Genomic DNA, 25,648 nt, shown 5'->3' on the forward strand with positions numbered 1-25,648 from the left:
CTAAAGTGCAATTAAAATTATCTGAATTCGGTAAAACAACAGGTGCGGTTCATCGACGATGCAAGTGGCTAATTATTAAACTGAAATGGTAAAAAAATGCTCTTTATGTTCATTAAATTGATAACGATTCAAATTTTGATGGCAATTTTTCAGTATATAAGCTCGCGTTTTTTCAGTTTCCACACTTAAGTGTACAGTTGACTGTCTCGTGTTGCAATAATTTTACGTCAAAGGTAAAGAATACATTCGATTTCAAATATATTGCATTTTTTAAAATTTTGCAAACGTCGTTAGTGAATATATATTTTTTTAAAATTTTTCTTTTGTTCATTAGTATCCTTCGTCATCATGAATTCGTTTTCATTCATTTTCGTATTCGGTCTGACATTGGCTTTAGCATTTGCTGCAGGATCGTCATCAAACCCGGAAGAAAGGAGAACCAAGGCTGCCCAAGAATGCAACGCTACGATCCCAGTTTCGAGAAGTAAGCTTTTTCAATATTTGAATCAGTGTTTCGAAATTTTTGAATCCAATAATAAATTCAGTTTTTCTGGATGTAGGCTTGTGATATTTCCACTGTACTATTAATTTATGTATTTTAATAATTCCAGATGCTCGTGATCAAGTCGATAAAAGCGTTGTTTTTGGTGGAAGAGCGAATTTGACTCATGAAGAAAAAGTATGCATTTGTTCTATTCTATTTTAGATTATCGGAATCGAAATTCATTATCATTTTATTTCTTGATTTTTTCCTGCTAACTTCACGATTATCTAAAATATCCATATCTATGGACTAAGTAAAACAAAAAACAAAAAACAAAAAAAAACGTATTTTGAGACAAAATAAAAATTAACCTCTTATATGGTTTATTTTAATCATGCTCAATATTAAAAAATTATTTCGAAATTGGCAATAATGACCAGAAAAATTGGCACCACTGCGTTCCAAAATATTTCCTTAGTTTCAGAAATGATATCTTTCAATTTTTTTGGCGTAATTAATCCGAAATAATTTGAGATGAAAAAATTTCCGAAATACGAATTTACTCCAAAATAACCAATTTGCAAATTTTTAACCGCTCAATAGAACTCCAAAAGGGGTCTTGGATTTTGTTAGAAATAGCCTAGGTCGACGCAAAATCTCAAATCCTATCTTTTGGAACCTGTTAATTTTTTTCAAAACATGTTACGCAAGGGCAAGAGCCAAAAAATACAATTTTTTCGAAAATTCCCCCTCTTTGGGAACCAATTTTATCTGAGTAACTTTCAACTCAGAATAAAAATCTTCACACTGAATTCAGTCAAAATTTACCACGTTTTTTTTCGCGATCCTCCAAATTACATATTATTATATTCCATCTTTAACATGATTTTATATACTACCTTATTAATTTCGTGTCAATTTATTTTATAGTGTTTTTTGAACTGTGTCCTCCAAAAAGTGAACTTTGTAAGTACACACGTAGGCTATTAAAAACATCGTCAAATTATTCTATGACCGATTATTCTTAAAATATATTCGCTGTTTTTTTTTCCAATTAATTCCAGCTTGATGCAAACAGTAACATTAAAAACGCTTCAGGATTAGTCAAATTTGCCATAAAAGATACTCCAGAATTAGCCAACTACAGCGATATTTTTATCGCTCAAATATTCCAGATTTCCAGATCGACTAAAGGTAACTTGCATATTTTTTTAAAAATGTGATTATTTTGAACTAGCTTTGCAATGGTGGCTTATTTTCTTACGCAAAATACATCACCACTTTTTATGATTATGTTCATTTTATTTACCTAATATTTTTTTTCGTTTACCCACAGCAATTGAAGACAAATGTCAAAAAGCGTTCGTAATCTATCACCAATTCCTCCAGTAAGTTGAAATGAAAATTTCCAATTCATCTATACTTAGTGCTAGTATGTAAAGAAATTCCAAAAAAATTATTCGCAACTTACTAAAATTATTTTTGGAAATTTTCAGAGGAACTTTTTCATTAGCAATCGCCAGCGGTTTGCAGACCGAGACCGGAATTAGAGAGAAAATTGTCAACGCGGTAGAAACTGGACAAAAATTAGACGCGAGTGTTCCGGAACAAGTTAAAGAACTCTTGGGAAATGTCGATGGCTTCTTCAAGTTTTTACAGGCCATTGATCAAGCTGTAAACTCACCTCAAGAAAATGCAAGTTCATAAGTTATCACGCGTTGTTTTGTATTGTGAGTGTAAAACTTACTTTTTAAGTAAGTTTTTTGTTGAATTTTTTTGAAAAAAATATAATGTTCGAATAAGTGATTATTACATTGGAATTTGTACGAAATGTTAATTTGGCATTAAATGCCAATGGTAAAGCAGCATGTGGGTATAAAACTTACTTTTTAAGTAGGTTTGTGGTTTTGAAAAAAAAATATATATACATACGAAATAAAAAAGAGCTTTTTATGAGTAAGTGCATTATAAGAAATATCTTGAAAAAAAAAATGTTGGTAGAATCAAAAAATAGAACCATGTACATATTCGCATTTTGATACCCATTGATTCAAAAAGTGATTTTTTCAAAGTCATCTGAACTGAATTTTTCGAAAATTTGATATGGTTTCTAAGATATCTACCCATAATAAAACAGTAAAGATGGGTACTTTTTATGCAACTATACGTCTTCTTCGCTAAAATTTGATTTTATGGTGGATTAAGCTGACTTATTCATTCAACCCTACGATGATAAGTTTTCGTGTAGTCAAGAGCTGATATCTGGCATAAGTAAAGAAAATAGCAAGGTACTCGTATATTTGGGTGTTGCAATCAAAAACATTATTTAGATTAGAAGTCAATGTCAGCCGAGTTCATTTTCAATATTTTTCGTTTTTTTTTCTCGAAACATCTATCATTTAAAATGATTCTAAAGCAACAATTTATTTACCAGAAATTGTACTGATAAACGTCCTTCAAAATCATCAATAATGAGGCATATCTCAACAAGTTTGGTTATGGAAAATTTATCATGCTACTTAATACCCACAATAAACATGTAAGACTACCGATGAGCTTCCGAAATTACAATGTATGAAATGAATCTTCGAATGCACTTCTATAAATGATACCCAAAGTAAAAGCAGGAGGAAAAATGAGAAAAAAAAATCCTCAGCAATAAATTTTCAATTTGATAATAATTTTTTTTTGTAAAAGACTAATTTTCCCCCTGCTTGAAAATAAAATAACTAATTAAGCACTAGGTATATTTTTCTCTAATGGATATGCAATACCTAGTTTCTGAAACCTATTCCAAAAAAAGACCACCGGAGGAGAGCTGTTCTCTTCATTTCGCTCACCTGATCCAGGCTATGGTCTATTAAATGAGTGAAATTTAAATTGATAATTTTTTTTATAAAAAAGTAGGTACACGAAAATTTTTTAAAATAAAAATTACTATTTCAGCATAGTAACCGGATCCCATTCAAAAATAAAGGGATTTTTACTCAGCCAAAAAATACATTTTACCTGGAATTAGGTAAAATGCATTACTCTCACAGTAAAATTTACTAATCTCATAGCAAATATCACTATATTTTTGAACGGGATCCGGTTACTATGCTGAAAATAGTAAAAATTACCCATCCTCATTTTGCATTTTTTTTTCGTTTTCAAATCGTTGATAAAGCAGGGATTTCAATGCTCACTGAATGAGTTCAAATACACGATCGAGCCAAGACTTTCAGATCACCAATTTTCGTGAAGGCTCATAGAGTGGGCAAATAGCGGGTTTAAAAAGGAAAAAATTGGCACATAAATTTTTTCTTCGGGACCGGTTCCGATTCACGTTTTTTGCGATTTACTCCGAAAATATTAGGTTTACGATAAAAATTACCATGACAAAAAATGTTTCCCTTCAAATTCTCGACAATTTGATACTACGCTCGATACTCATCCCTCAAAAGGGGTGTCTGAAAAAAGGGGTGGAAAGAGTAGGTGTTTCAAAAATGGTCAGTTCAATAAATTCATCAAAGTTACCACTTTATATCATTCGTTTTCGCTCAATTTTTTTTTACAACGTCTACTCGCTCAACTATTAATTACACCACCATTGATTGGTCTTCAATCCTCCCCGGGGGTTGGTGGGGGGTGCTTGATTTTTCAAGTAACACACAACTGAATCATATATTTGAAAAACGAATCTGGACATGCGATATATCGAATAGTATGTTTTCGAGGTCGCTGAATACGAATACCAAGTTGTTTTTTGGGTCCAGTTCTTCAAAGCCCCTCTGTGCCCCAAAAAGGGGGTTAAAATTTTGAAAAATCGTGAAAAGTCGAGTGATATATCGAATGGTATGTTTCCGAGGTCGCTGAGTACGAATATGAACTTATTTTTTGAGTCCCACCCCCCAATGTCCTTCTGTGCCCCAACAAGGGGGCTAAAATTTCAAAAAAGCATCAAAAAGTCGAGTGATATATCGAATGGTATGTTTTCGAGGTTGCTGAGTACGAATATGAACTTACTTTTGGTCCCACCCCCTAATGTCTCGCCTTTTATAAAAATTAGTGGCCATCTTCGTGACAAAAATTGATGAAAATGTATTTTATGCATGTGAAAGTAATTATTTTAATGGTTTTGTTAAACCTACTGACAATAAGAGATTGAAATATTTCAAAATTGTTTCACTGTTGCAAGTTAGTACATTATACCAGCTACCGAATAGCGTTCTTGGTTGGATAAGCTTAAAAACATCAACTTTTTCCAAAATATTTTTTTTTTCCAAATTTTTATGGGCTCTTGTACCTTGAAACAAAGTGACCTAATGTACTTCGGAACACCAATTTTTTGCATTTTTTACAACTTTTTTAGCTATGCCACAAAGTAAAGCATCAAAAAATGGAAATAGGTACACATAGCTTCCGAAAATTTACCACCAGTACAAACTTAGGGTGTTTAGTTTCATTTTTCGAATTTTGATGAACTTTCAAAAATATTCAAATTTGACCCATTTTTTATGAAAAACTCAAAATTTGATCAAATTGAGATAAAAAAACCTCAAATAGTGTTTTCGAAGTCTGGAATCGATAAGCAATAGTTTCGAATCGTTAATCAGGAGCTTCCAAAAAATGTTTAGTGAATAACTTATTGCGTTTCACAGTACATTAAGTGGTGTTCCCTGGTACATTACCCTAATGTACCAGTGTACCACGGAACGAAAATTTTCAATTTTTTGAAAGCAAATTGTGTCCATAGTATGTTCTGAATGGAATTTTTTACACACGTAATTTATTCCTTTTTAAACGCTCTTTCACATGGGCTAAACAGAAATTACTAAGATTTTGAATTCCCAACGCTGGAAGCCAAAAACCAAAAATCGTTCCGTGGTACAACAGCTTCCCCTACACGTGTTCCTATACATAGGGATAATTTATGACCCTAGCTATGGTTATAAATAAATACGTTACCAAACATTCAGTATAAGGGGTACATAAAATAAGCACTACCTACAGCGGTGGAGGCAATCTGCACTATATCAAGCTAAAAAATGAAAATTTTTATACTTTTGAGATATTTTACCAATGTGTAGATGAATTTTCATGCTGAAATCTCTCTTGGCAAGGCTACAGCCTCTCCAAATGAACCGATTTGCTTGAGGTTTTGTTCAGTAATAGCGATTACGATAATTTAGGCCAAAAATGAGGGGAAAAATTAAAATTTTACCAAATTGACCAAGAAAGCTGAAATTTGGGATATACCCTATTTTCAACATGCCAAATTGATTGGAAACGGTTTCAACCCGTTTTGAGCGGTTCTGAAGCCTCCAGCAGATTTTTGAAACTCGAAATCCCCACAAAATTCCATCAAATTGGAATTGTAAAGCTAAAATTTATTCTAAAAACTAATTTCAATACGTTACGAAGTACTGCAAATAAATTTCAAGTCGTTTTGGATCCTCCAGCGACTTTTTGAAAATTCCTGAAGCCTCTAGCAGATTTTTGAAACTTTAAATTTTCACAAAATTTCAGGAGACTCCAGTAATTTTCAAAAAAGTCACTGGAGGCCCTAAAATTACTTGAACCCACCTGAAGTCGTCTTCAAGGGTGTTAAAATTGGAGTGTAGAATAAATTTCAGCTTTCCATCTCCATTTGATGAAATTTTGGGGAAATTTCATGTTTCAAAAATCTGCAGGAGGCCCAAGTAATTTCCAAAAAAAGTCGCTGTAGGCCCTAAAATTACTTGAACCCACCTGAAGTCGTCTTCAAGGGTGTTAAAATTGGAGTGTAGAATAAATTTCAGCTTTCCATCTCCATTTTGATGAAATTTTGTGAACATTTAAAGTTTCAAAAATCTGCTGGATGCTTCAGGAATTTTCAAAAAGTCGCTGGAGGATCCAAAACGACTTGAAATTTACCTGCAGTACTTCGTAGTGTATTGAAATTAGTTTTTAGAATAAATTTTAGCTTTACAACTCCAATTTGATGGAATTTTGTGGGAATTTCGAGTATCAAAAATCTGCTGGAGGCTCCAGAACTGCTCAAAACGGGTTGAAACCGTTTCCAATCGATTTGGCATGTCGAAAATAGGGTATATCCCAAATTTCAGCTTTCTTGGTCAATTTGGTAAAATTCTAATTTTTCCCCCACTTTTGGCCTAAACTCGATTTCCAAAAATTCACCAAAAAATCGAAAAATGCACTTTAGCACTTGAAATTTTGACAGGTGATAAATTTTTGCATGATCTTTCGATCTACCTTTGTAAAGACGTTTGAAAAAGTTCGTGCAAGTCCTATGTTAAAACGCAAAATCTGCGATTTCGGCTGACCTGTCAATCAAAATGGCCGCCATTTTGTAAGTAGGGGAAACTGTTGTACCCGGGACCGATTTTTCGTTTTTTGGGAATGGACTCCACCCATTAACTATTTTTAAAAATGTGAATAGGGTGCATCAAAGAATTGTCTTTTACAAAAAAAAAACGAGGTATTCACATTTGTTCAAAACTCATTCCCCTCCCCTCCAGAATTTTTTGAAAAAGTCACTTTTTTTGGTCCATGGTACAACGGGTTGTGTACCAAGGACCAAAAGGAAATTTACCCTGGAAAATGCCTAAAAGTTGGCCGTGAAGGCATAAAGTTCACGTATGGATCATAGACATTCATTATACATATTTACTTTTTACAATAAGATCATATAAAATTTTGCAGAATTTTTTTTTATAATTTCATAAGTTTGTCATGTTGTACCAGGGACCATAGATTTTTCCTCAAATTTCAACCAATTTTAACCAATTTTGAAACGTTTTCAGATGCTACAATGTAAAAACTGTGTAAAGGGCATCCTGACATCTGAAAAAGTATCAAAATTCGTGAAAATTAGATGAAAAAATTGCGGTCCGTGGTACTTGATGAAATTTGGTCCCAGGTACAAGACCTCCCAAAATTTCGAAAAAAATTTCTAGAAAATTTCACACAATATTTTTTCAAAAAGTGAATATGTGTACTTAGATGGTGTAGCTACACGTTGCACTAATTGCTTTGACAAATTTTAAATAAACAATAGGTCAAAATGAGTTCACAAAACATGGCAAAATGTAATTTTTCGTTTTCAGACGTGATAATCGTGGGCAAAATTTTCAAATGAAAACTTTATCGCCTATAGTTCATTTTGTGGCATACCCTAGTGATGCTTTAAAACGTAGTGGGAGGTGCCTTAGTGAGGGAATGGTCCCTGGTACAACAGGTCCGGGGTACAACAATCTCCCCTAAGGCCAACTTTTTTTTGGCAAGTTTGCTTTAAAATGTTCCTTAGGATGTCCCCTTTAAGAAAAAAGTTGTCCCGGAGGATAGGCGGGGGGGGGGTGCAATTACTCCTATTGTCATATGCCGGACTATATTGGTACCAAATACACGTACTTAAATGATTTTGCATTACCTATCTCTAAACGAAATTATTTTCAAATGATCGTAGAATATTCGATAGGAGTTAAATGTGAGATAGTTTTCGAAATCATCTATGTACATTGTACATATAGGTACATGCTTATATACCTATCAATTGGATATCAACGTAAATTTAGAAGACCACCTCGTCATAATTATCGAGCAGTAATTTTACTATCTCATTCACAAATTGAGAAAAGGCCAATTTATAGCAAAAAAAATCGTGTCTAAGCATATAAGCAGCATCTCAATAGCATAATTTAGCACAGAATAATTCCAGCACATTCGCCAGATAAACAACTTGGCATTTCAATGCCAATGGCGAAGCAGCCAATATGAGTTCTGTTGAGATAGCTAAAAAAGTAAGAAATGAGGGGAAAAATGTATTTGAAGGCACTAATGATTGTGATTAAGTATATAGTAAATTAGGCATGGCATATAGGTGACTAGGCATTTCTTGACCAACCGATAGTTGACTAATTGGTATCCACCTTAATTACTGAAGTTACATAATTTTAAGTCAAGCCCCCAGCAAGTGGTTGATAATTCCAGTTTTTTGAAAAACGTCACAATCTCGGTGAAAAATCATTATCTACGTATTGTTGAGACGAAACAAAAACATTACGTTTCCATCTTTTTTTGCAATTTTCGAAAAAAAATTGTTGAAACGTCATTTTTAGAGGCGGGCAATTAAGATAAAAAATCACATTTGGATGGTGATGAATGAATAATTTAAAATTCACTTTGAAACTATGTATTTGTTTTTTTTGAAATTTTTGCATTTTTTGTAGCATTATTAAGTTGAATAAAATTTCGAAAACAAATTCTTTAGAATGAATTTTTAAAAAGTCTTGCAAACAAATTAAAGAATTACCTATGGCTTTTATCACTCAGGCTGGTTTTGAAAAGGTCGTTTGCTGTACATTATGAAACAAAAAATGTAATTTTGTAGAGGGGAAATTTGAGTAGTACATATATGTTAGATACCTATGGCAAAAGGGAGGTGGGTCCTACATGAAATCGAGGGGAGTAGGAGGAGGGAATCAAGAAATAAAATAGGAATCGATATTTTTTGTATGGTCCAAATTTAATAAGTATGCCTACTTGAGAAGTGGGATAATTTTAGATGAACTTACGCATAACTTCCTAATCATTCAATTTGAAAAATACTCCCCCTTCGTAGCTTTTAAAGGATAAAAATTGGAATCTACGAGCATAATCTTTCAAAAACAAAGTCAATAAAACTCCACAGTAATGCTCAAAAGTTCTATATATTTTCTACGTAGCTTAGGTACTTATTGATAAAAATAATTTTAAATTGAGAATCAAAATATTGAACCATACATATTCATATTTCGTGTTATGGTTTTCCGAATGACGACGAATGAGTTGGCATTATCAAATTATAATCCAAACTTCCCGTATGTACATACATATCAAAACCCCGAATAGCAGCTTCCAAACATAAACTATAAGCGGCTGGCGAAACGTAAAATCGCTGATGTGATGTGGTCCATGCATAGTAATATTTATCATGAGCATGGCCAACTGCTTTTATTTGAGTAAATACTCCGTTCAATTCGACGCAATTGTCACACTCTGTTTTATTGCCGACAGCATTGTTGAACATCATAAACAGTGCTGCAAAGCAGAAAACCAATTTTCCCAGAAAATGCATTTCTCAAACTTTGAAATTCTTCTCTTCGGCGTAGTGATTCGAAAATGTATTCAGTTCTGGCGAAAAAAAATAATAATCAAAAGCATAAGAATTATATGCAATATTGTGTCTGTGATGAAGAATTTATTCAGTAATAATATCTTATCAGTTATCAATTATCATTATTCTGCAGAAGTGCGATGAAGGTATACTTTTGAGGAGCCATTCCAACTTTTTTTGGGGGGGGGATGTTAATATTCAGTTTGAGAATGTTCTTAGCCCCCATTAGAATACCCATCAAATATAGGAACAAACTCCGCATTGCAACACTCAACACGTGTTAAAATTTTCCAATATGACTTTTTCGTTAGTTTGATAAAATTTCGATTGTTTTTTCATGGCATGATTCTTTCATACAAAAAATCAGTTCTCAACAAAAATTCATTGAACGACTTGCACTTCCTCTTAAAAATAATGTGAGGCTTAATTGCTGTTTAATTTCATCAGACTTGATTAACACTTTCAGAATTTTGAACGAAGTCGAAAAAACGAGTTTTTTTACATCAAAAAAATCATTTTTCGCCAAAAATACCTTACCTACTCATGTTTAGGTGTTGGATGAATTTCAACAACAACTCAAAATAATTGACATAAAAACAAAAGTAGATGGATATACGAAATCTCATGTGGCAAATAAAAGAGCATAAAAAGCTACGAATTTTTATCAAAATAATAATGCGGTCTATAAAAATACTAATGCTTATAGGTAAGTAGTACTTAATACCTATCTGACGAAAAAAACCACAAAGTAGAAACTTGCCTGTACGTAGTGCTTCAATTGTCTCAGATTAGGTACACAATGGGAGTCGAGGTACCACAAAAATGATCAAGCAGATACGCGCACGAAGATTGTTGAAACGAATTAAGCATATGACAAAAGAAACACGTCTTTTAAATACCTCAGCTCTTATATGTACGTATAATACTCATTCTCATGTTTTTTGGCTCATTAGGTAGAAAGGTAATTAATTTTTAAATATTAAAATAATTAAAAATTAATTACCTAATGAGCAAAAAAACATGAGAATTACCAGCAGGGGTATACAGAATCGTGTGAAAATTGATTTGAATCACGAATCACCGTATTATTGGTCGTTCAGTGTTGAACTGAAATGATTCTACATAATTGAAGCATGTGTTTCCAAAACGCACCAAGTCCATTTTCAAAGATTCTGAGGTTGCAAGGCCATCTGGCATGAAGTTGCGGCCCAAAATGGCTAATTTTTATGATATGTTGTGCCAAAGGGTCTTGGCAACACAACTTATCAAAAAAATCAGCCAATTTGGGCCATTTCTACGTTTCCAAATTGTACTAACAAGGGAAGCCCCCCCACATGAGAATCTCCGATTTGAATGAAACTTGGACTGTTGAAAAGAGGACCTCAAAAAACACCCATCCCCCAATTTTCAGCTGCTCAAGTTGATTTTTCAATTTTTGGCGAATTTTTGAAGTTTTGTGTACACAGGAAAAGCTGTTCAACTCAAAAAAAGGGGAAAAAACTAACAAATATCCATCTCTCCCGCGTATCAACTTCCGAAGCTCAAATTTGGGCCAAAGGTAGTCTTTTAGATACCTGATCTACTCATACCACCATTGGCCGGATCCGGCCTTCCGGTCAGAAAACAGAATTTTTTACTTCTTTTCTCATATTTTCGGCGAATTTGAAAAATGGCCGTTTCTCCCCACCACATGAATTTGAGCAGCTAAAATTTTGGTCGAAGGGTTTATGCTTGATACCTAATCGATTAATACTATCGTCGGCCGGATCTGGAATTTACATTAGAAAGCATATTTTTTGTCCATCTGGTTTTTTATGCCAGTCATTGGAAAAATTGAAAAACCTGTTAAAGCAGCTCATCTAATGCACTCCCAGGGCTCAAATTTTGATCAAACGATCTGTGCTAGATACCAAATTGACCCATGCTACCATTGGCCGGATCCGGCTTTCCGGTCAAAAAACAGAATTTTTTACTTTTTTTCTCATATTTTCGGCGAATTCGAAAAATGACCGTTTCTCCTCACCACATGAATTTGAGCAGCTAAAATTTTGGCCGAAGAGTTTATGCTTGATACCTAATCGATTAATACTATCGTGGGCCGGATCTGGAATTTACATCAGAAAGCATATTTATTGCCCATCTTGTTGACCTTGGCGCATAAAAAACCAGACGAACAAAAAATATGCTTTCTGATGTAAATTCTATTCTAGATCCGGCCGACGATAGTATTAATCGATTAGGTATCAAGCATAAACCCTTCGACCAAAATTTTAGCTGCTCAAATTCATGTGGTGGGGAGAAACGGCCATTTTTCGAATTCGCCGAAAATATGAGAAAAAAAGTAAAAAATTCTTTTTTCTGACCGGAAGGCCGGATCCGGCCAATGGTGGTATGAGTCGATCAGGTATCTAAAAGACTACCTCTGGCCCAATTTTGAGCTCCGGAAGTTGATACGCGGGAGAGATGGATATTTGTTAGTTTTTTCCCTTTTTTTGAGTTGAACAGCTTTTCCTGTGTACACAAAACTTCAAAAATTCGCCAAAAATCTAAAAATCAACTTGAGCAGCTGAAAATTGGGGGATGGGTGTTTTTTGAGGTCCTCTTTCCAACAGTCTAAGTTTCATTCAAATCGGAGATTCTCATGTGGGGGGCTGTGATTTTGGCCTGAACGTGAATTTTTAAAAATCCGTCAAAAACCGAAAAATGAATTCAAGCTCCTAAAATTTCGGAGTCGTATTCAGATTCCCCTTGGTCCGTTTCAAAAATGTTTGTGCAGGTTGGGATACACTATCTTTGTCGATTGAACCTTAGCATTGGTCTTGGATTTTGATGGCAATGGTCCAGATCAACGCAGGACTTGAATGTCATCTTTTGGAACTGGTTCATCTTTTTCAAAACTCATATTTTCCCTCCAGGAACACCTCCGGAGCTAAAAATTTTCCAAGTAATTTTCAACTCAATGAAAAATACCAGATATAAATCTCATCGTATTAGCGGTTAATTCATAATAAATCCCAATTAAACATTATGCAAGGAGAATATTTTTTGAAAACATGATACGACCATACGATAAAATTTATCAGCAATTTTGGTAAAGTCATCAGGTGAGGTTCACTAGCATTGCAACCGGTTTATTATTAAATTTTGAAAATCAAATCATACTGATAATACCTATTATATGCTAAGAGAATTGATAAAATTCTGAACTTTAATTGGAATTCTTACTATATAAAAGCTCGAAGTTAGTTCATTTCCGAACAGAAGTCAATCGTTTATTTCCGAATAGAAATCTATCGTTTGTCGTTGTTGTACGTTTGAAAATTATCCTACGTAAATCAGAGGTAAGAAATATGCAATTTTACCTATAGTGTTATCAGTCTATATACCTACGAAATTTGTATATTATGTACAATTATGTAGATAATTTTTAATCTTATTTTGTTTTGTGCATGCAATTTATTCGATTTATTTTATTCCAAGTTCAAAATGAAACCTTTTGACAGTTGGAAATTCTCATCTTTCAGTTTAAAAAGACACAAATGGGCACACATAGGTGAAAAATTGTGCCTATGATTTGTTTTCAAGTCTAAAAATTATCAAAATGGCATAACATTTTTGAAAAAACGAACATTTTATAAAGAATAAAAGTTGATGAAAATTTTGAAATTTAATCTAGGCTATCGGTTGGTTTGAAAAATTAAACTTGAATGAAAATAAACGAATGAAGAATGCGAACAGCATTTCAAGTTATCTTTGTGAATCAAATACCTATAACTCCTTAGTCCTTACTGATAAAGTATTCGAACTCCTATTCTAAAAAGATCCCAACATATCTAAATACCTATTCTAATCAAAATGATTTTTTTCCCAGTATATTCTGCATCATCATCATGAAATCATTATCGATTGCTTTGCTGTTCACCCTTTCGATTGCTTTTGCACTTGCTAGTCCAGCTCCAGATGCAGCCGCCGCCGCTGTACCAGAAAAAGAGCAGAAAGCTACTACGGAATGTAACGCAACCAACCCAGTCCAGCAAAGTGAGTTTTTTTGCCAATTTATTCTTATCTACATAATGAAATAGGTAACGATCTTACTGATGAATATTTTATAAGAAGTGAATTTAAGTGTACCTATATACTCGTACATTTACATTATACTAAAGTTTTGGTAAAATAATGATATTTTTCAGATCCTCGTGAAAAGATTGCTGTAGTCGTCGCTACCGGACAAAAAGCCCAATTCAGTCATGAAGAAAAAGTATGTTCTTTTTTATTCTATCAAAAATATTTTTTCTTTTTTTAAAAAAAAACTATTAGGTATTCAGCACTTTTTTTTCATAAAAAATTTTACTTTTTACATTATTTTTTAACGTACCTACAAGTAACTTGATATTTTCCGATCTGGAGCATAATATGCTCACTACACTTTCATATCTCACAAAAATTTACGAATAATTAATCAATAAGAGCCTAGTTAGGAGCCTAAGTATCAAAAGTCCAGTTTTTCTTTCAATGTTATATGCCTACTAATTTCCTATCGTTTTATGTTACAGTGCTTTTTGAACTGCTTCCTCCAGAAAGTTGGCTTCGTAAGTACAAACATTATTTATATTACATCGTTTAACGTTGAGTTGTGATTGACCATCTTCAAAATATTCCTATACTCTTGTTTCTTTTTGCATCTAGTTTGACGAAAACTCTAACATCAAAAACGGTTCAGGATTGATCAAATACACAGTCAAACAAGCACCAGAACTCGCAAAATACAGTGATGTACTGATCGCTCAAATATTCCAAATCAGCCGATCAACCAAACGTGAGTTCAACATTTTCACTACCTATCAGAATATCTTTATTTAAACATATCATAATGATTACCTTACATTTGATAACAATTCAACCCGAAAATATTTTCTTACATCAAAACACGATTCGCTCATTTTTTTAAGTTTCCTTAACCCTTACCTAATGATTTTTTTCATTTGTACGCAGATTTCGAAGACAAATGCCAAAAAGCTTTCGTAGTTTACCACCAATTCGCCCAGTAAGTTTCAAACTCTCTCTCAGTAGATAAACACAAAAATATCGTACAAATAGGTACCTATCTTACAAGTAGTTATTAAATATGTTTTGTACCGTTTCAGGGGTGTTTTCACATTGGCAGTAGCTGAAGGTTTACAAAGCCTTACCGGTATCAAGGAAAAAATTATCAACGCTGTCGAAAATGGACAAAACGTAGATCAAGACATTCAAAAACAAGTTCAACAATACTTGACATTTTTCGATGCTTTAGTAACTGCGTTCGCTCAAGAATCCCAGAAAGCAAGTCAATAAGTTTTGAATGATTGAGTAGCTCCTGTTTTTTGTACAGATATTTTTAAGCACGATTGTGTGAATGTTTTTCATTTGTAAAATATAGACTTGGAACATTGCAATTAGGTAGATATTTTGTTGAAGTCTAGATAATAAACTGCCGAATTGAAAATTATACCTTTGGTAAAATTGCAGATAAGTTGCGGAAAACTGACGATTTTTTTTAAAATCAAGTATTAAAATTGTAGGTAGGAGGTGAAAAACTGTCGATTTTGTGTTAAATTATGCAAGTACCTAGCTACCTACCTCTGATAAAAGATAAGCGATAGGAAAAAATAAGTACCGATAAAATGATATTTGGTTATATTAACTCTGGTACCTAACTTGTTTATACAAACAGAAATCAGATAAATAATCGAATTTTTGCAGCTAATTAAACGAGTTATTCATTCGTAGATAATTATATTTGAAAAACAAACCAGGGGGTAGGTCAATTGCAGCAATTTATAGCCTCACTTTGTTGAGAAATTTTTCAGATAAAAGAGATATCAAATTAAATATGTATAAGGTGAATTTAATCTTGTATCCCATTTAATAAGCAGCGATAATCTGTCGGAAATGACTCGTGACTCGCAAGTTCATTACGTGTATAAATAGTAAACTTTGCGATTACTTCTACCGCAATATTGCTCCTTCGTTGAAAAGATATACTTGATAAATAGGTGTAATTATTCATCAATAATTATTTGAGCATTATTGGGCATTGCCTTGTATCCCTTTGACATACGGAGTCAACTGGAGACAGTTTCAGGCCATTTTAGAGCCTCCAGAAATTTTTTGGAAATTCCAGTTCTTCGAGAAAATATTATAAAATCTGATAAAATAAACTTCAGCACCTTCAAAGAACCCAATCGACCAATTACACGCCAATTTTCAAAATATTTCTCAAATTTTCAATAAATCGCAGATAAAATTCACGATCTCGCACTGGCAGAAACCGGTTTTAAAAAAATCGAGCATAATCATCACTTACATAGGTTGGTAATACATATAAGCAGAAGCATCTAATCTCATTTGTAAGTTTTAAAGTTGAATCTGACGTAGGTAGTTATTTTAAGGAATTTTTTCGAAATCTGGAATTTTGAAAATATGGCTAGAGGCTTCGGAACGGGTTAAAACTACCTACAATCGACTCAGCGTGTTTAAAACGACATAATATAGCTAGAAAATGAATTTCAGGTTTCCAACTTCATTGAGTCAAATTTTGTAAGAATTTTAAATTCCAAAAAATAAATGTGCTATGGTCTTCAAAACTGCTCGAAATCATTTCCAATCGATTCAGGGCTCGAATTTTCCATTTTTGGACCTTTGATTTTCAAAAATTGGCCAAAAATCGAAAAAATAATGCTTTTGGCACCAAAAATTTTGGTAAGTGATACATTTTCGATGCTCTTTTGATTTGCTTTGTCCGGATCAGAAATTTTTCTATCAGTTTGGCAGGTACTTCTCTTGTACCTATAAGAAAACCCTTATTACTTTGTTTTCAACCCCTTCGGAGGTAGAAAGGGAAATAATAGAATGGTTCATTTAGGTACTCAAACAGTTTTATTCAACGATTGAGAGTGCACTATACGCTTTCTAAAAAAATATGACTAGAAACTTGGTCACTTTTTTTGCAGATTTTAACGTGAAAACAAAATATCATTGAAAACGTTGCAATAGGAAAGCAGACAGGTAGAGCTATTCTTTTCAAAGATATGATACCAATTTATAAAAAAATACTCTAATTTAGTAAAATGAGCATCGCCGACACGCACAACTGATAGCAAAATAAAATTGATAGGAGCACCCAATTGCATACAAGTAGGTAAGCAATTAGATGTTCCACGAATTGATAAAATTTTTGATTTTTAATTGGGATGGAAATTTTACGAGTACAATAAAATCTCTCAGTTTTGTTCTATTTCCAAATAAAACGTTATCGTTGCATGTCCTGTGTTGTAATAATTTTACATTCGAAGTGAGAATTTTGAGTTTTTATGGTATATGTACATATTACTTTGACTACTTATTCATTTTTTTGTTCTTTAGAAAATTTCCGTAATCCCAGTTGACCAAATGCCCAGTTGACCAAATGCTAGCAAATTTTACGCTAGCACGAATGGTGCCGGAATTTGAGACACTTTTTTTAAAAATGCTAGCAAATCAGTAGTGATTAGGTCGCATTAGCGTAGCAGTATTGAGCACAAACAGCTAGTGTATAGCTAGCATAAAGCTAGCGAAAAGCTAGCATTTTGTTAGCACTTTGCTTGCAATTCTACTACGTAAATGCGACTAAATTGCGACTGATTTGCTAGCATTTTTAAAAAAGTGTCTCAAATTCCGGCACCATTCGTGCTAGCGTAAAATTTGCTAGCATGAGGCTAGCATTTTGCTAGCGCAGGAAAAGTTTGATTATCAGGAAAATTATTTTTACTAATTATCTTTTAAAAATACTAGGAGGTGTTTTCAATCAGGTCAATGTAGCTGGTAGTTCTCCAATATCCAAAAATAGGCAACTGACCTCCTACGCTAGCTCACCGCTAGCATAGCGCTAGTGAGGTGTGCCAGAGTAAGTAGAGTGGTAGCACTCTTCTTACTATCATACAAATTACTACCTTGAGCTTATATTCAGATTGACTACATACTTTATCTAAGAGTAGCAAAGTATACCATGAGAGAGAACAACGCTAGCAATTTGCTAGCATTAAGCTAGCGCTTGAGTTAGAAGTCTCTTTATTAAAAAATAAAGTTTTTTTTTTTAAATTAAAAAATTGCCAAAATTTAAAATTGAAATATCAAACAAACTAAAAATAAGAAATTTCAAAAACATTTGAACAACATTTTTAATGAACAAATTATACATTATAAAAAATGAAATAATTACAAGAATGATTTTTCAATAATGGAATATTCTTCAAAATTATTGTTCAAAGTTGAAAAGTAGCCAAAATGGAAAGGAAAAATACCTACCTGTTAAAATGAAAAGCATTAACAAATTTGAAATTTTTTTAAAAATGAAAATAAAAAAATCATTGAGAAACGAAAAATTACGTATTTAGGTATCTGTTAAAAATATTTAAAAATTCCATTTAAAAAATGAAGATATGGAAGTATTTTTCTGAAAAATGGGTGAAAGAGATTCACTGAAGTTTTTCTGTACTTGCATGAGTAGGCTATGAAGGAAATGCCAGTGAAAAACATGCTAGAAAAAAAATGCCACATACTTGCTCGCATTTTGCTAGAATCTAATTCCATATAGAAAGCTAGCTGAAAAGTGAGGGCAATCAGCTAGCGTTTTTCTATTGCTAGATTGCAAAGTAAAAGCTAGACGAGAGAGACTAGAGATCTGCTCGCATTTTGCTAGCATTAGATTGCTAGATAAACGTAAGCAGATAAATGCAAGCGTATTGCTAGTGTAGAAAAGCAAGCAATTATCCGTTAGTAAAACGCTAGCATTAAGCAAGCACAATTAGTGTGATACAAATGCTAGCTGAAAAAAGCGAGAGAATTGCTAAAGAATTGCTAGAACATAATTTGCCAGAAAAAAAGTACTAGCAAATTGCTAGCTTTTTGCGAAAGATTTAATGCTAGCTACAAAAAGGTAGAAAAATGCTAGCACTTTCCCAAAACGTGAGTAAAATGCTAGCAATACGCTAGCACTTGGTCAACTGGGTGCTAGCAAATTTTGTGCTAGCGTAAATGGTGCCGGAATTTGAGACACTTTTTTAAAAAAATGCTAGCAAATCAGTTGCGATTAGGTCGCATTAGAGTAGCAGAATTGCGCACAAATAGCTAGCACGTAGCTGGCACAAAGCTAGCAAAAAGCTAGCATTTTGTTGGCACTTTGCTCTGCATTCTGCTACGTACATGCAACTAAATCGCGACTGATTTGCTAGCAATTTTTGCAAAAAGTGTCTCATATTCCGGCACCATTTACGCTAGCGCAAATTATGCTAGCAAGAAGCTAGCATTTTGCTAGCGTAGAAAAACTTTGATCAGTAAAGTAATTACTATTAATTAATTTTTAAAAATTCTGGGTGTTTACCTTTAACAGGTGGTAGTTTTCCAGGAAATTCCAAAAATTAGGCGACTGTCCCAGCTCAGAGGTAGCATAACGCTAGCATCTTGGGATAGTATAAGAAGAGTGATGTCACTCTTCTTACTTTTCAACAAGATACCACCTTGAGCTTATATTCAACTTGATGACACACTTTATCTAAGAGTAGCAAACTATACCATGAGAGAGATCGACGCTAGCAATTCGCTAGCATTATGCTAGCGCTTATGTTGAAAAATCTCTTTATTAAATAAAAAATGAAGTTTTTTTTTTTAAATAGAAAAATTGTCAAAATTTAAAATTTGAAAATGAAGTATCAAACAAACCATGAAAAGGAAAAATTTCAAAATTTTTGAACAACATTTTAGTCCACGGCAATGGGAGTAATTGCACCCCCTGCCGATCCTCCGGGACAACTTTTTCCTCAAAGGGGACATCCTAAGGAACATTTTAAAGCAAACTTGCTGAAAAAAAAATTGGCCTTACTTACAAAATGGCGGCAATTTTGATTGAAAGGTCAGCCGAAATCGCAGAATTCGCGTTTCAACATAGGACGTGCACGAAATTTTTCAAACCTTACAAACGTAGATCGAAAGATCATGCAAAAATTCATCACCTGTCAAAATTTCAAGTGGTAAAGTACCTTTTTCGATTTTCGGTGAATTTTCAAAAATCAAATTTTGGCCAAAATGTGAGAAAAAATCAAAATTTTACCAAATTGACCAAGAAACCTAACATTTGGGATATACCCTATTTTCGACATGCCAAATCGATGGGAAACGGTTTCAACTTGTTTTGAGCAGTTCTGTATCCTCCAGCAGATTTTTGAAACTCAAATTGAAGTTGTAAAGCTCAAATTTATTCTGAAAACTAATTTCAATACGCTACGAAGTACTGCAGGTGAATTTCAAGTCGTTTTGGAGCCTCCAGCAGATTTTTGAAACTTTAAATTTTCACAAAATTTCATCAAACTGAGATGGAGAGTCGAAATTCATTCTGCAAACTAATTTTAATACGCTACGAAGTCGACTGCTTGTGGATTTCAAGTCGTTTTGGAGCCTCCAGCGAATTTTCGAAGGTTGTATGGCGTTTTTTGGAAAATTGGAATTTCCTAAAAGTAGCTGGAAGCTTCAAAACCATTTGAAACCTGCGAAGTAAATTTCAGCTTGCCAACTCCAATTGATTAATTAATGTTGTGGGAATTTCAAGTTTCAAAAGCCTACTGGAGGCTCTAAAATGACTTGAACCCACCTGAAGTCGTCTTCAGAGGGTGTTAAAATTGGAGTGTAGAGTAAACTACAGCTTTCCATGTCCATTTGATGAAATTTTGTTGTCCCCTTTAAGAAAAAAGTTGCCCCGGAAGATCGGCGGGGGGGGTGCAATTACTCCTATTGTCATATGCAGGAATATTTTTAATGATTTTTGTATGCGCGCTGAGGGATGGAAAAGATACTTGCTCGCATTTGCTACAATAAATAACGCAGAAAAAGGTTTATTGGTGAGAAATGCGTAAGATCTGGTAGCACGTTCCTATCATTTGACTATAAAGAAAACGCCAAGTCACCAGATGCAGAAACTAGAGATATGCTTACATTTTTCTAGAGCCAGATGGCTAAGTAAATGCTAGCTCAGAGATGCAAGAATATTACCTGAAGTTTCCTATCATAAAACTGTGAGCAGGTACATATTAGTCAGTGATACGCTGGCATTAAGCGAGCAGGTATAGATTGAGGCAAAAGCTAGCTGAGATATGCGAGAATATTGCTTGAACTTTCTTGGCATAGAATTGCAAGCAAGTATCCATCAGTGATACGCTAGCATCAGGCAAGCATGTATGAAGTGAAGTAAAAGCTAGCTGAGATATGCGAGAATATTGCTTGAACTGTCCTAGCATAGAATTGCGAGCAAGTATCCGCTAGTAATACGCTAGCATAAGGCGAGCAAGTTAAAGTGAAGTAAAAGCTAGCTGAGAGTCGCTGGAAAACAGCTCGAAAATTGCTAGAATTGAATTTGCTAGCGAAAAACTGCAAGAAAATCGCTTACTTTTAGCGAGATAATTATTGCTGGCCACAAAAAGCGAGTAAATTGCTAGCAACTTATCAAAACGCGAATAAAACGCTAGCTTTTTGCTAGCATGTGGTCAACTGGGATCATGAATTCGTTACAAATTGTTTTGGTATTCAGCCTCTCAATAACTTTCGCCTTTGCTGATCCACCATCGCAATCACAGTCGCCGGTAGTTTTAGAAGATAAGGATAAAAAGGCGACCGAAGAATGCAATGCAACTATTCCAGTTCAAAGACGTAAGTTTTTCAAATATTTAGCTCCTGAGAACTGTTGAATGATCGATTGATTGAATGTACCTACGTAATAAATTTGATGTTGTATGGGAAAGCGTAATTAAGAAAGTATGCGAGATTTTAATGCATATTAATTTCATCTTATTGACCTAAATGAAATTTTGCAGATACCCGTACGGTACTCGGCTCAGCCATTGCCACTGGTAGTACATTTCGATTGACCCAAGACGAAAAAGTAAATATGTATTTTTCATTTTATTCGTTCTTACTCACTCTTTAAGCCTCAAAATAGTCCTTTTTTCAGGACAAGATTTTCAAAAAAGTCATAATTTTTGTCAAAATTGCCAAAAATACTTACCTAAGTACATTTATTTTTTAAAATTGCATAAAGAGAATTTCTCGTGAAAATTGTCAAAGAAGTTCTTCTTGGAGCTTGAAATTTCCAAAGAAGTCCTACTTTTCAACATTGCAATAAAGTTTCATTTATTTGTAAAATTTTGCTAACAATTACCTACCTACTTTTTTTTTCAAACTTACAAAAAAATTTCTATTTTATATTGCCAGTATTGGTTTCAAAAATGTTCCACTTTTTTGCCAAAATTGTGAGTGTCATTTTTTTCACCAAAGTTGAGAACAGAAGTGTTAGTTTTCTTATCAATGTTGCATTCAATTTTTGCTTTTTCTAAAAACTGAAAAATGTCCTGCTTATTTGTCCTACTTTGAAATATTATATTCTATGAAAAAGCGTAAGAAACTCGCTATTCAATAAAGGAATAGACCGATGTTTTGATAACAATAGCCCAGGCAAATAGCAGAAAAAAATGGGCGAACCCAAACATAATTGCAAACAAAGGTTTTTTTGGTGAATATTGTCTAGGGTGGTGGGTGGTGTGCTGAACAACATACTAAAAGTCCCCCCACCCCACGAGCTAACCCCCCCCCCATGGATCAAAGCCCCCAAAATCAGTTTTTCATCAAGAACTCCTGAAATATTGAATTTTGAATAAAATGAGCCGAGTGATCATTTCATCTCCTCCCCAATACCTATCGAATGAGCTATCGACCAACTCCCTAGCCTCAAGGGGGTGGCGCTACGACCCCTCAAAGTGATGTGATTTCAATAATTTTACATTTTATGATTTGGGACTTGTACCCTGTTCTAATTGATAAAATGAAGTCAAACTTGGGAAATGGGATTCTTTTGGGAGCTAGAGTTGACCTGGCCAAAATCATACCATCGGACAGTACCCTATCTGTGATCAACATATCCAAATTTCAGCTTCATAGATCATCCCCACTCCTTTTAAGATAGAAAACCCGAAAATAGGGGCAAAAATAAGGGGATTTTTAGCTTAATTCCGCTTTAAATGGAGTGGAGATGACCTAGGAAGCTGAAATTTGGATATGTAGATCACAGATAGGGTGCTGTCTGATGGTATGATTTTGGACCCTTTTCATCCATTTGGGGTCATGTTATGCCCCTCCAAAAAAAATGACCTTTCTGTAATTTTCAACTTTGACCCTCCCCACTCCAGAGGTCAACTCTAGCTCCCAAAGGAATCCCATTTCCCAAGTTTGACTTCATTGTATCAATTAGAACAGGTTACAAGTCCCAAATCATAAAATGTAAAATTATTGAAATCACATCACTTTGAGGGGTCGTAGCGCCACCCCCCTTGAGGCTAGGGAGTTGGTCGATAGCTCATTTGATAGGTATTTGGGAGGAGATGAAATAATCACTTGGGCTCATTTTACTCAAAATTCAATATTTCAGGAGTTCTTGATGAAAAACTGATTTTGGGGGGCTTTGATCCATGGGGGGGGTTTAGCTCGTGGGGTAGGGGCGGGGACTTTTAGTATGTTGTTCAGCACACCGCCCTAGACAATATTCACCAAAAAAACCTTTGTTTGTAATTATGTTAGGGTCAAATTGCATATTGACTGGGCTACAATATTATACAAAGCCTTGATTTCATCAAACGATAAATTTTAACATTACGTTAAATATAGAAAATCGGGACCAAGACATTTCGATAGCCTAATATTAAACAAATGATAACTTTATCAAGTGGATTATTCCCAATTCCCACGAAGAAAAAAAAAACAAAATAATTATTCTAATCAAATCAGGTACATAGAAAGATAAAATTGGATTTAAATTATTTTTGACTGCTTAAATCGTAAATCACAAAACACTCAGTCATACCAGGATATGCTTTTATTTTGAAAATTTGCTTTTTTCTATCGACATTTGAGAACACGATTTCCTACATTTTTTTTAAAATTTTTCACATCCTAAATTCAAAAAAGTTCTACTGAAAGTCCCCTGCAGTTAACATTTTTTTTTTTTTTCAAGTCTGATAGAAAAATTTCATTTTTTGTGTCAAGATTAGGTACTGACTCTCAATTCACCCCCTGTTCAAAACAACCGTCTTCCGGTTCTCCTAATTACTTTTCTGTTTCAGAATTCTTTTTAAAAAATACATATATATAATTATATTGGCTCTCAAAAGTCGATAGGTAAAGTTTTTCAAATTTTCGAATTCTGTATCAGAATTCACCAACATGACACAATTTTCAAAGGAAAATTTCTGCGCCTGGAAAGAAATGTAGGGATCTGAAGAGCTCTACTTTTTCATCATTTGGATAGAGGGAGAAAGAAAGAAGAGTCAAAATTATTGAATAGGAATCTCATTTCAGTACAACTCCTACCTACCTATTGGAAAGTTTTATCGTCTATACCTATTTTATGTTTTTGTTTCAGTGTTTTTTGAACTGTTTCCTCCAAAAAGTTGGCTTCGTAAGTATAAAATAGTTGTCACATATTCGTCGGTATACCTAGACAATAATTTTGGAATTCATTCGTTTATTTTTTATTCTGATTTTTTCATTATTCTAGCTCGACGCAAATACTAGTAGCATAAGAAACGGTCCAGGATTAGTTAATTATACGCTCAGACATTCGCCCGAACTCGTGAAATACAGCGATGTATTGATCGCGCAAATATTCCAGATAAACAGAGTAACCAGAGGTAAATCTAATACTTTTTAAATTTCTCACTCAATCGACACTTCAACGCATGAAAAGCAATTTCAATTATGATAGATGTGTAGATGTACCTAGATCAACTAATTTTTAAAAACTTGCCTTATGGCATTCGCCAATCAATTTTTTATGCGCAGGTTTTACTGATAATTGTTTCAAAGCTTACCTAATTTATCACCAATTTGCACAGTAAGTAAAACTTCTCTAATCTCGAATCAATAAAAAATACTCTGCCATTTTTACACATTACTCATACCTTTTGCACACATTTCAGGAATATTTTTGTATTGGCGATAGCAGACGGTTTGCAGAGTTACTCTGGAGTTAAAGATAAACTTACAACCGCCACGCAAACTGGACAAGACGTAAATCCAGATCTTTCGAAACAAATTAATGAATTTCTTGGATTTTTCGATACTTTGGTAACATCAATCGCCAAAGAAGCACCATAAACATATTCAACGAGTTATTGATTTGAAGTGTTATTTATTTATGCGCCTGTATAATTTTGTTTTAAGCACAATTTTTGTGAAGTTTATCAATAAAAATATGAATATTTGAATTAATTTTAAAAATATGTACGAGTTAGGTAGTATTTTCTTAGAGCTGAGGCAACACTGATGGCTTGACGTTCAAAAAAAGTGAAATTTTTGAAAGGTTGAAAAACAGCCAGTTCTCTTTTGATTTTACTCGTATCATAAATTCACACAGTAAATTGGACTATAGGAATAACAATTAATTATTTTATCTGATAAAATGATTTTTGCAATTAATTTATTAATGAACTGAAGTGATTCTCCGTTATTTTTCACTCTTATTCCTAAACTACTTTTAGATGATTTCATTCAATTCCAAAAAAAAAACTTATAGTTCGATGTTCAATAAACAAGCTTAAAATTTTAGAAAAATACGGAAACAGCCCTTTTTGTGAGCATTTTGAAAACAAAAGTAGCCTACACATGTACACAAAAATTATCCCCAACTTGTAATAAATGATCAATTAACTGAATAAATTACCTATCTAATGAGATCGCAATTAACGTAATTTTTCGACTAGACTACGTGATAGACTAGTCTCAAAATATATATTATTTTTCAACTTGAACGACCGTCTAGCAAGATAAGATCAATTCAAACACTTATCTCCCATGAAACTGATCAAATACAAAAGTGGCAATATTCAGGCAAAACATATTGTACATGCTTGATAATAAAGCAATAAAATGCCAATAAAGTAATAATCCCTATGAATCGAGGAAGTCCATAA

General features: G+C 33.6%; 4 protein-coding genes and 1 long non-coding RNA gene across 5 annotated transcripts in view; 3 read left to right on the forward strand and 2 right to left on the reverse strand.

Annotated features, from left to right (window-relative positions):
• The window catches only part of LOC135838591 (NADH-cytochrome b5 reductase-like), a 280,351-nt gene that overhangs the window by 67,947 nt on the left and 186,756 nt on the right, over positions 1-25,648 (reverse strand). The gene's annotated exons all lie outside the window — the stretch shown is intronic.
• Positions 158-2,290, forward strand: LOC135838559 (uncharacterized). The gene is made up of 7 exons (XM_065354237.1): positions 158-233; positions 335-484; positions 612-679; positions 1,415-1,450; positions 1,549-1,678; positions 1,821-1,872; positions 1,981-2,290. Exons 2-7 carry the CDS (start codon positions 349-351, stop codon positions 2,189-2,191), a joined length of 633 nt encoding a protein of 210 aa, XP_065210309.1. The 5' UTR covers positions 158-233; positions 335-348; the 3' UTR covers positions 2,192-2,290.
• On the reverse strand, positions 9,159-11,096 carry LOC135838561 (uncharacterized). Its single transcript, XR_010557434.1, has 2 exons — positions 10,384-11,096; positions 9,159-9,640 (listed from the first exon to the last, which is right to left on the reverse strand). It is a non-coding gene; the product is annotated as an uncharacterized LOC135838561 (long non-coding RNA).
• Positions 12,806-15,058, forward strand: LOC135838592 (uncharacterized). The gene is made up of 7 exons (XM_065354281.1): positions 12,806-12,964; positions 13,495-13,661; positions 13,814-13,881; positions 14,177-14,212; positions 14,310-14,439; positions 14,616-14,667; positions 14,768-15,058. The coding sequence occupies exons 2-7, from the start codon at positions 13,514-13,516 to the stop codon at positions 14,955-14,957; spliced, it is 624 nt and encodes a 207-aa protein (XP_065210353.1). The 5' UTR covers positions 12,806-12,964; positions 13,495-13,513; the 3' UTR covers positions 14,958-15,058.
• Positions 21,163-24,943, forward strand: LOC135838562 (uncharacterized). The gene is made up of 6 exons (XM_065354241.1): positions 21,163-21,338; positions 21,503-21,570; positions 24,100-24,135; positions 24,235-24,367; positions 24,519-24,570; positions 24,656-24,943. The coding sequence occupies exons 1-6, from the start codon at positions 21,170-21,172 to the stop codon at positions 24,831-24,833; spliced, it is 636 nt and encodes a 211-aa protein (XP_065210313.1). The 5' UTR covers positions 21,163-21,169; the 3' UTR covers positions 24,834-24,943.

This window comes from Planococcus citri, chromosome 3, assembly GCF_950023065.1.
Source record: "Planococcus citri chromosome 3, ihPlaCitr1.1, whole genome shotgun sequence".
Lineage (NCBI taxonomy): Eukaryota > Metazoa > Arthropoda > Insecta > Hemiptera > Pseudococcidae > Planococcus > Planococcus citri.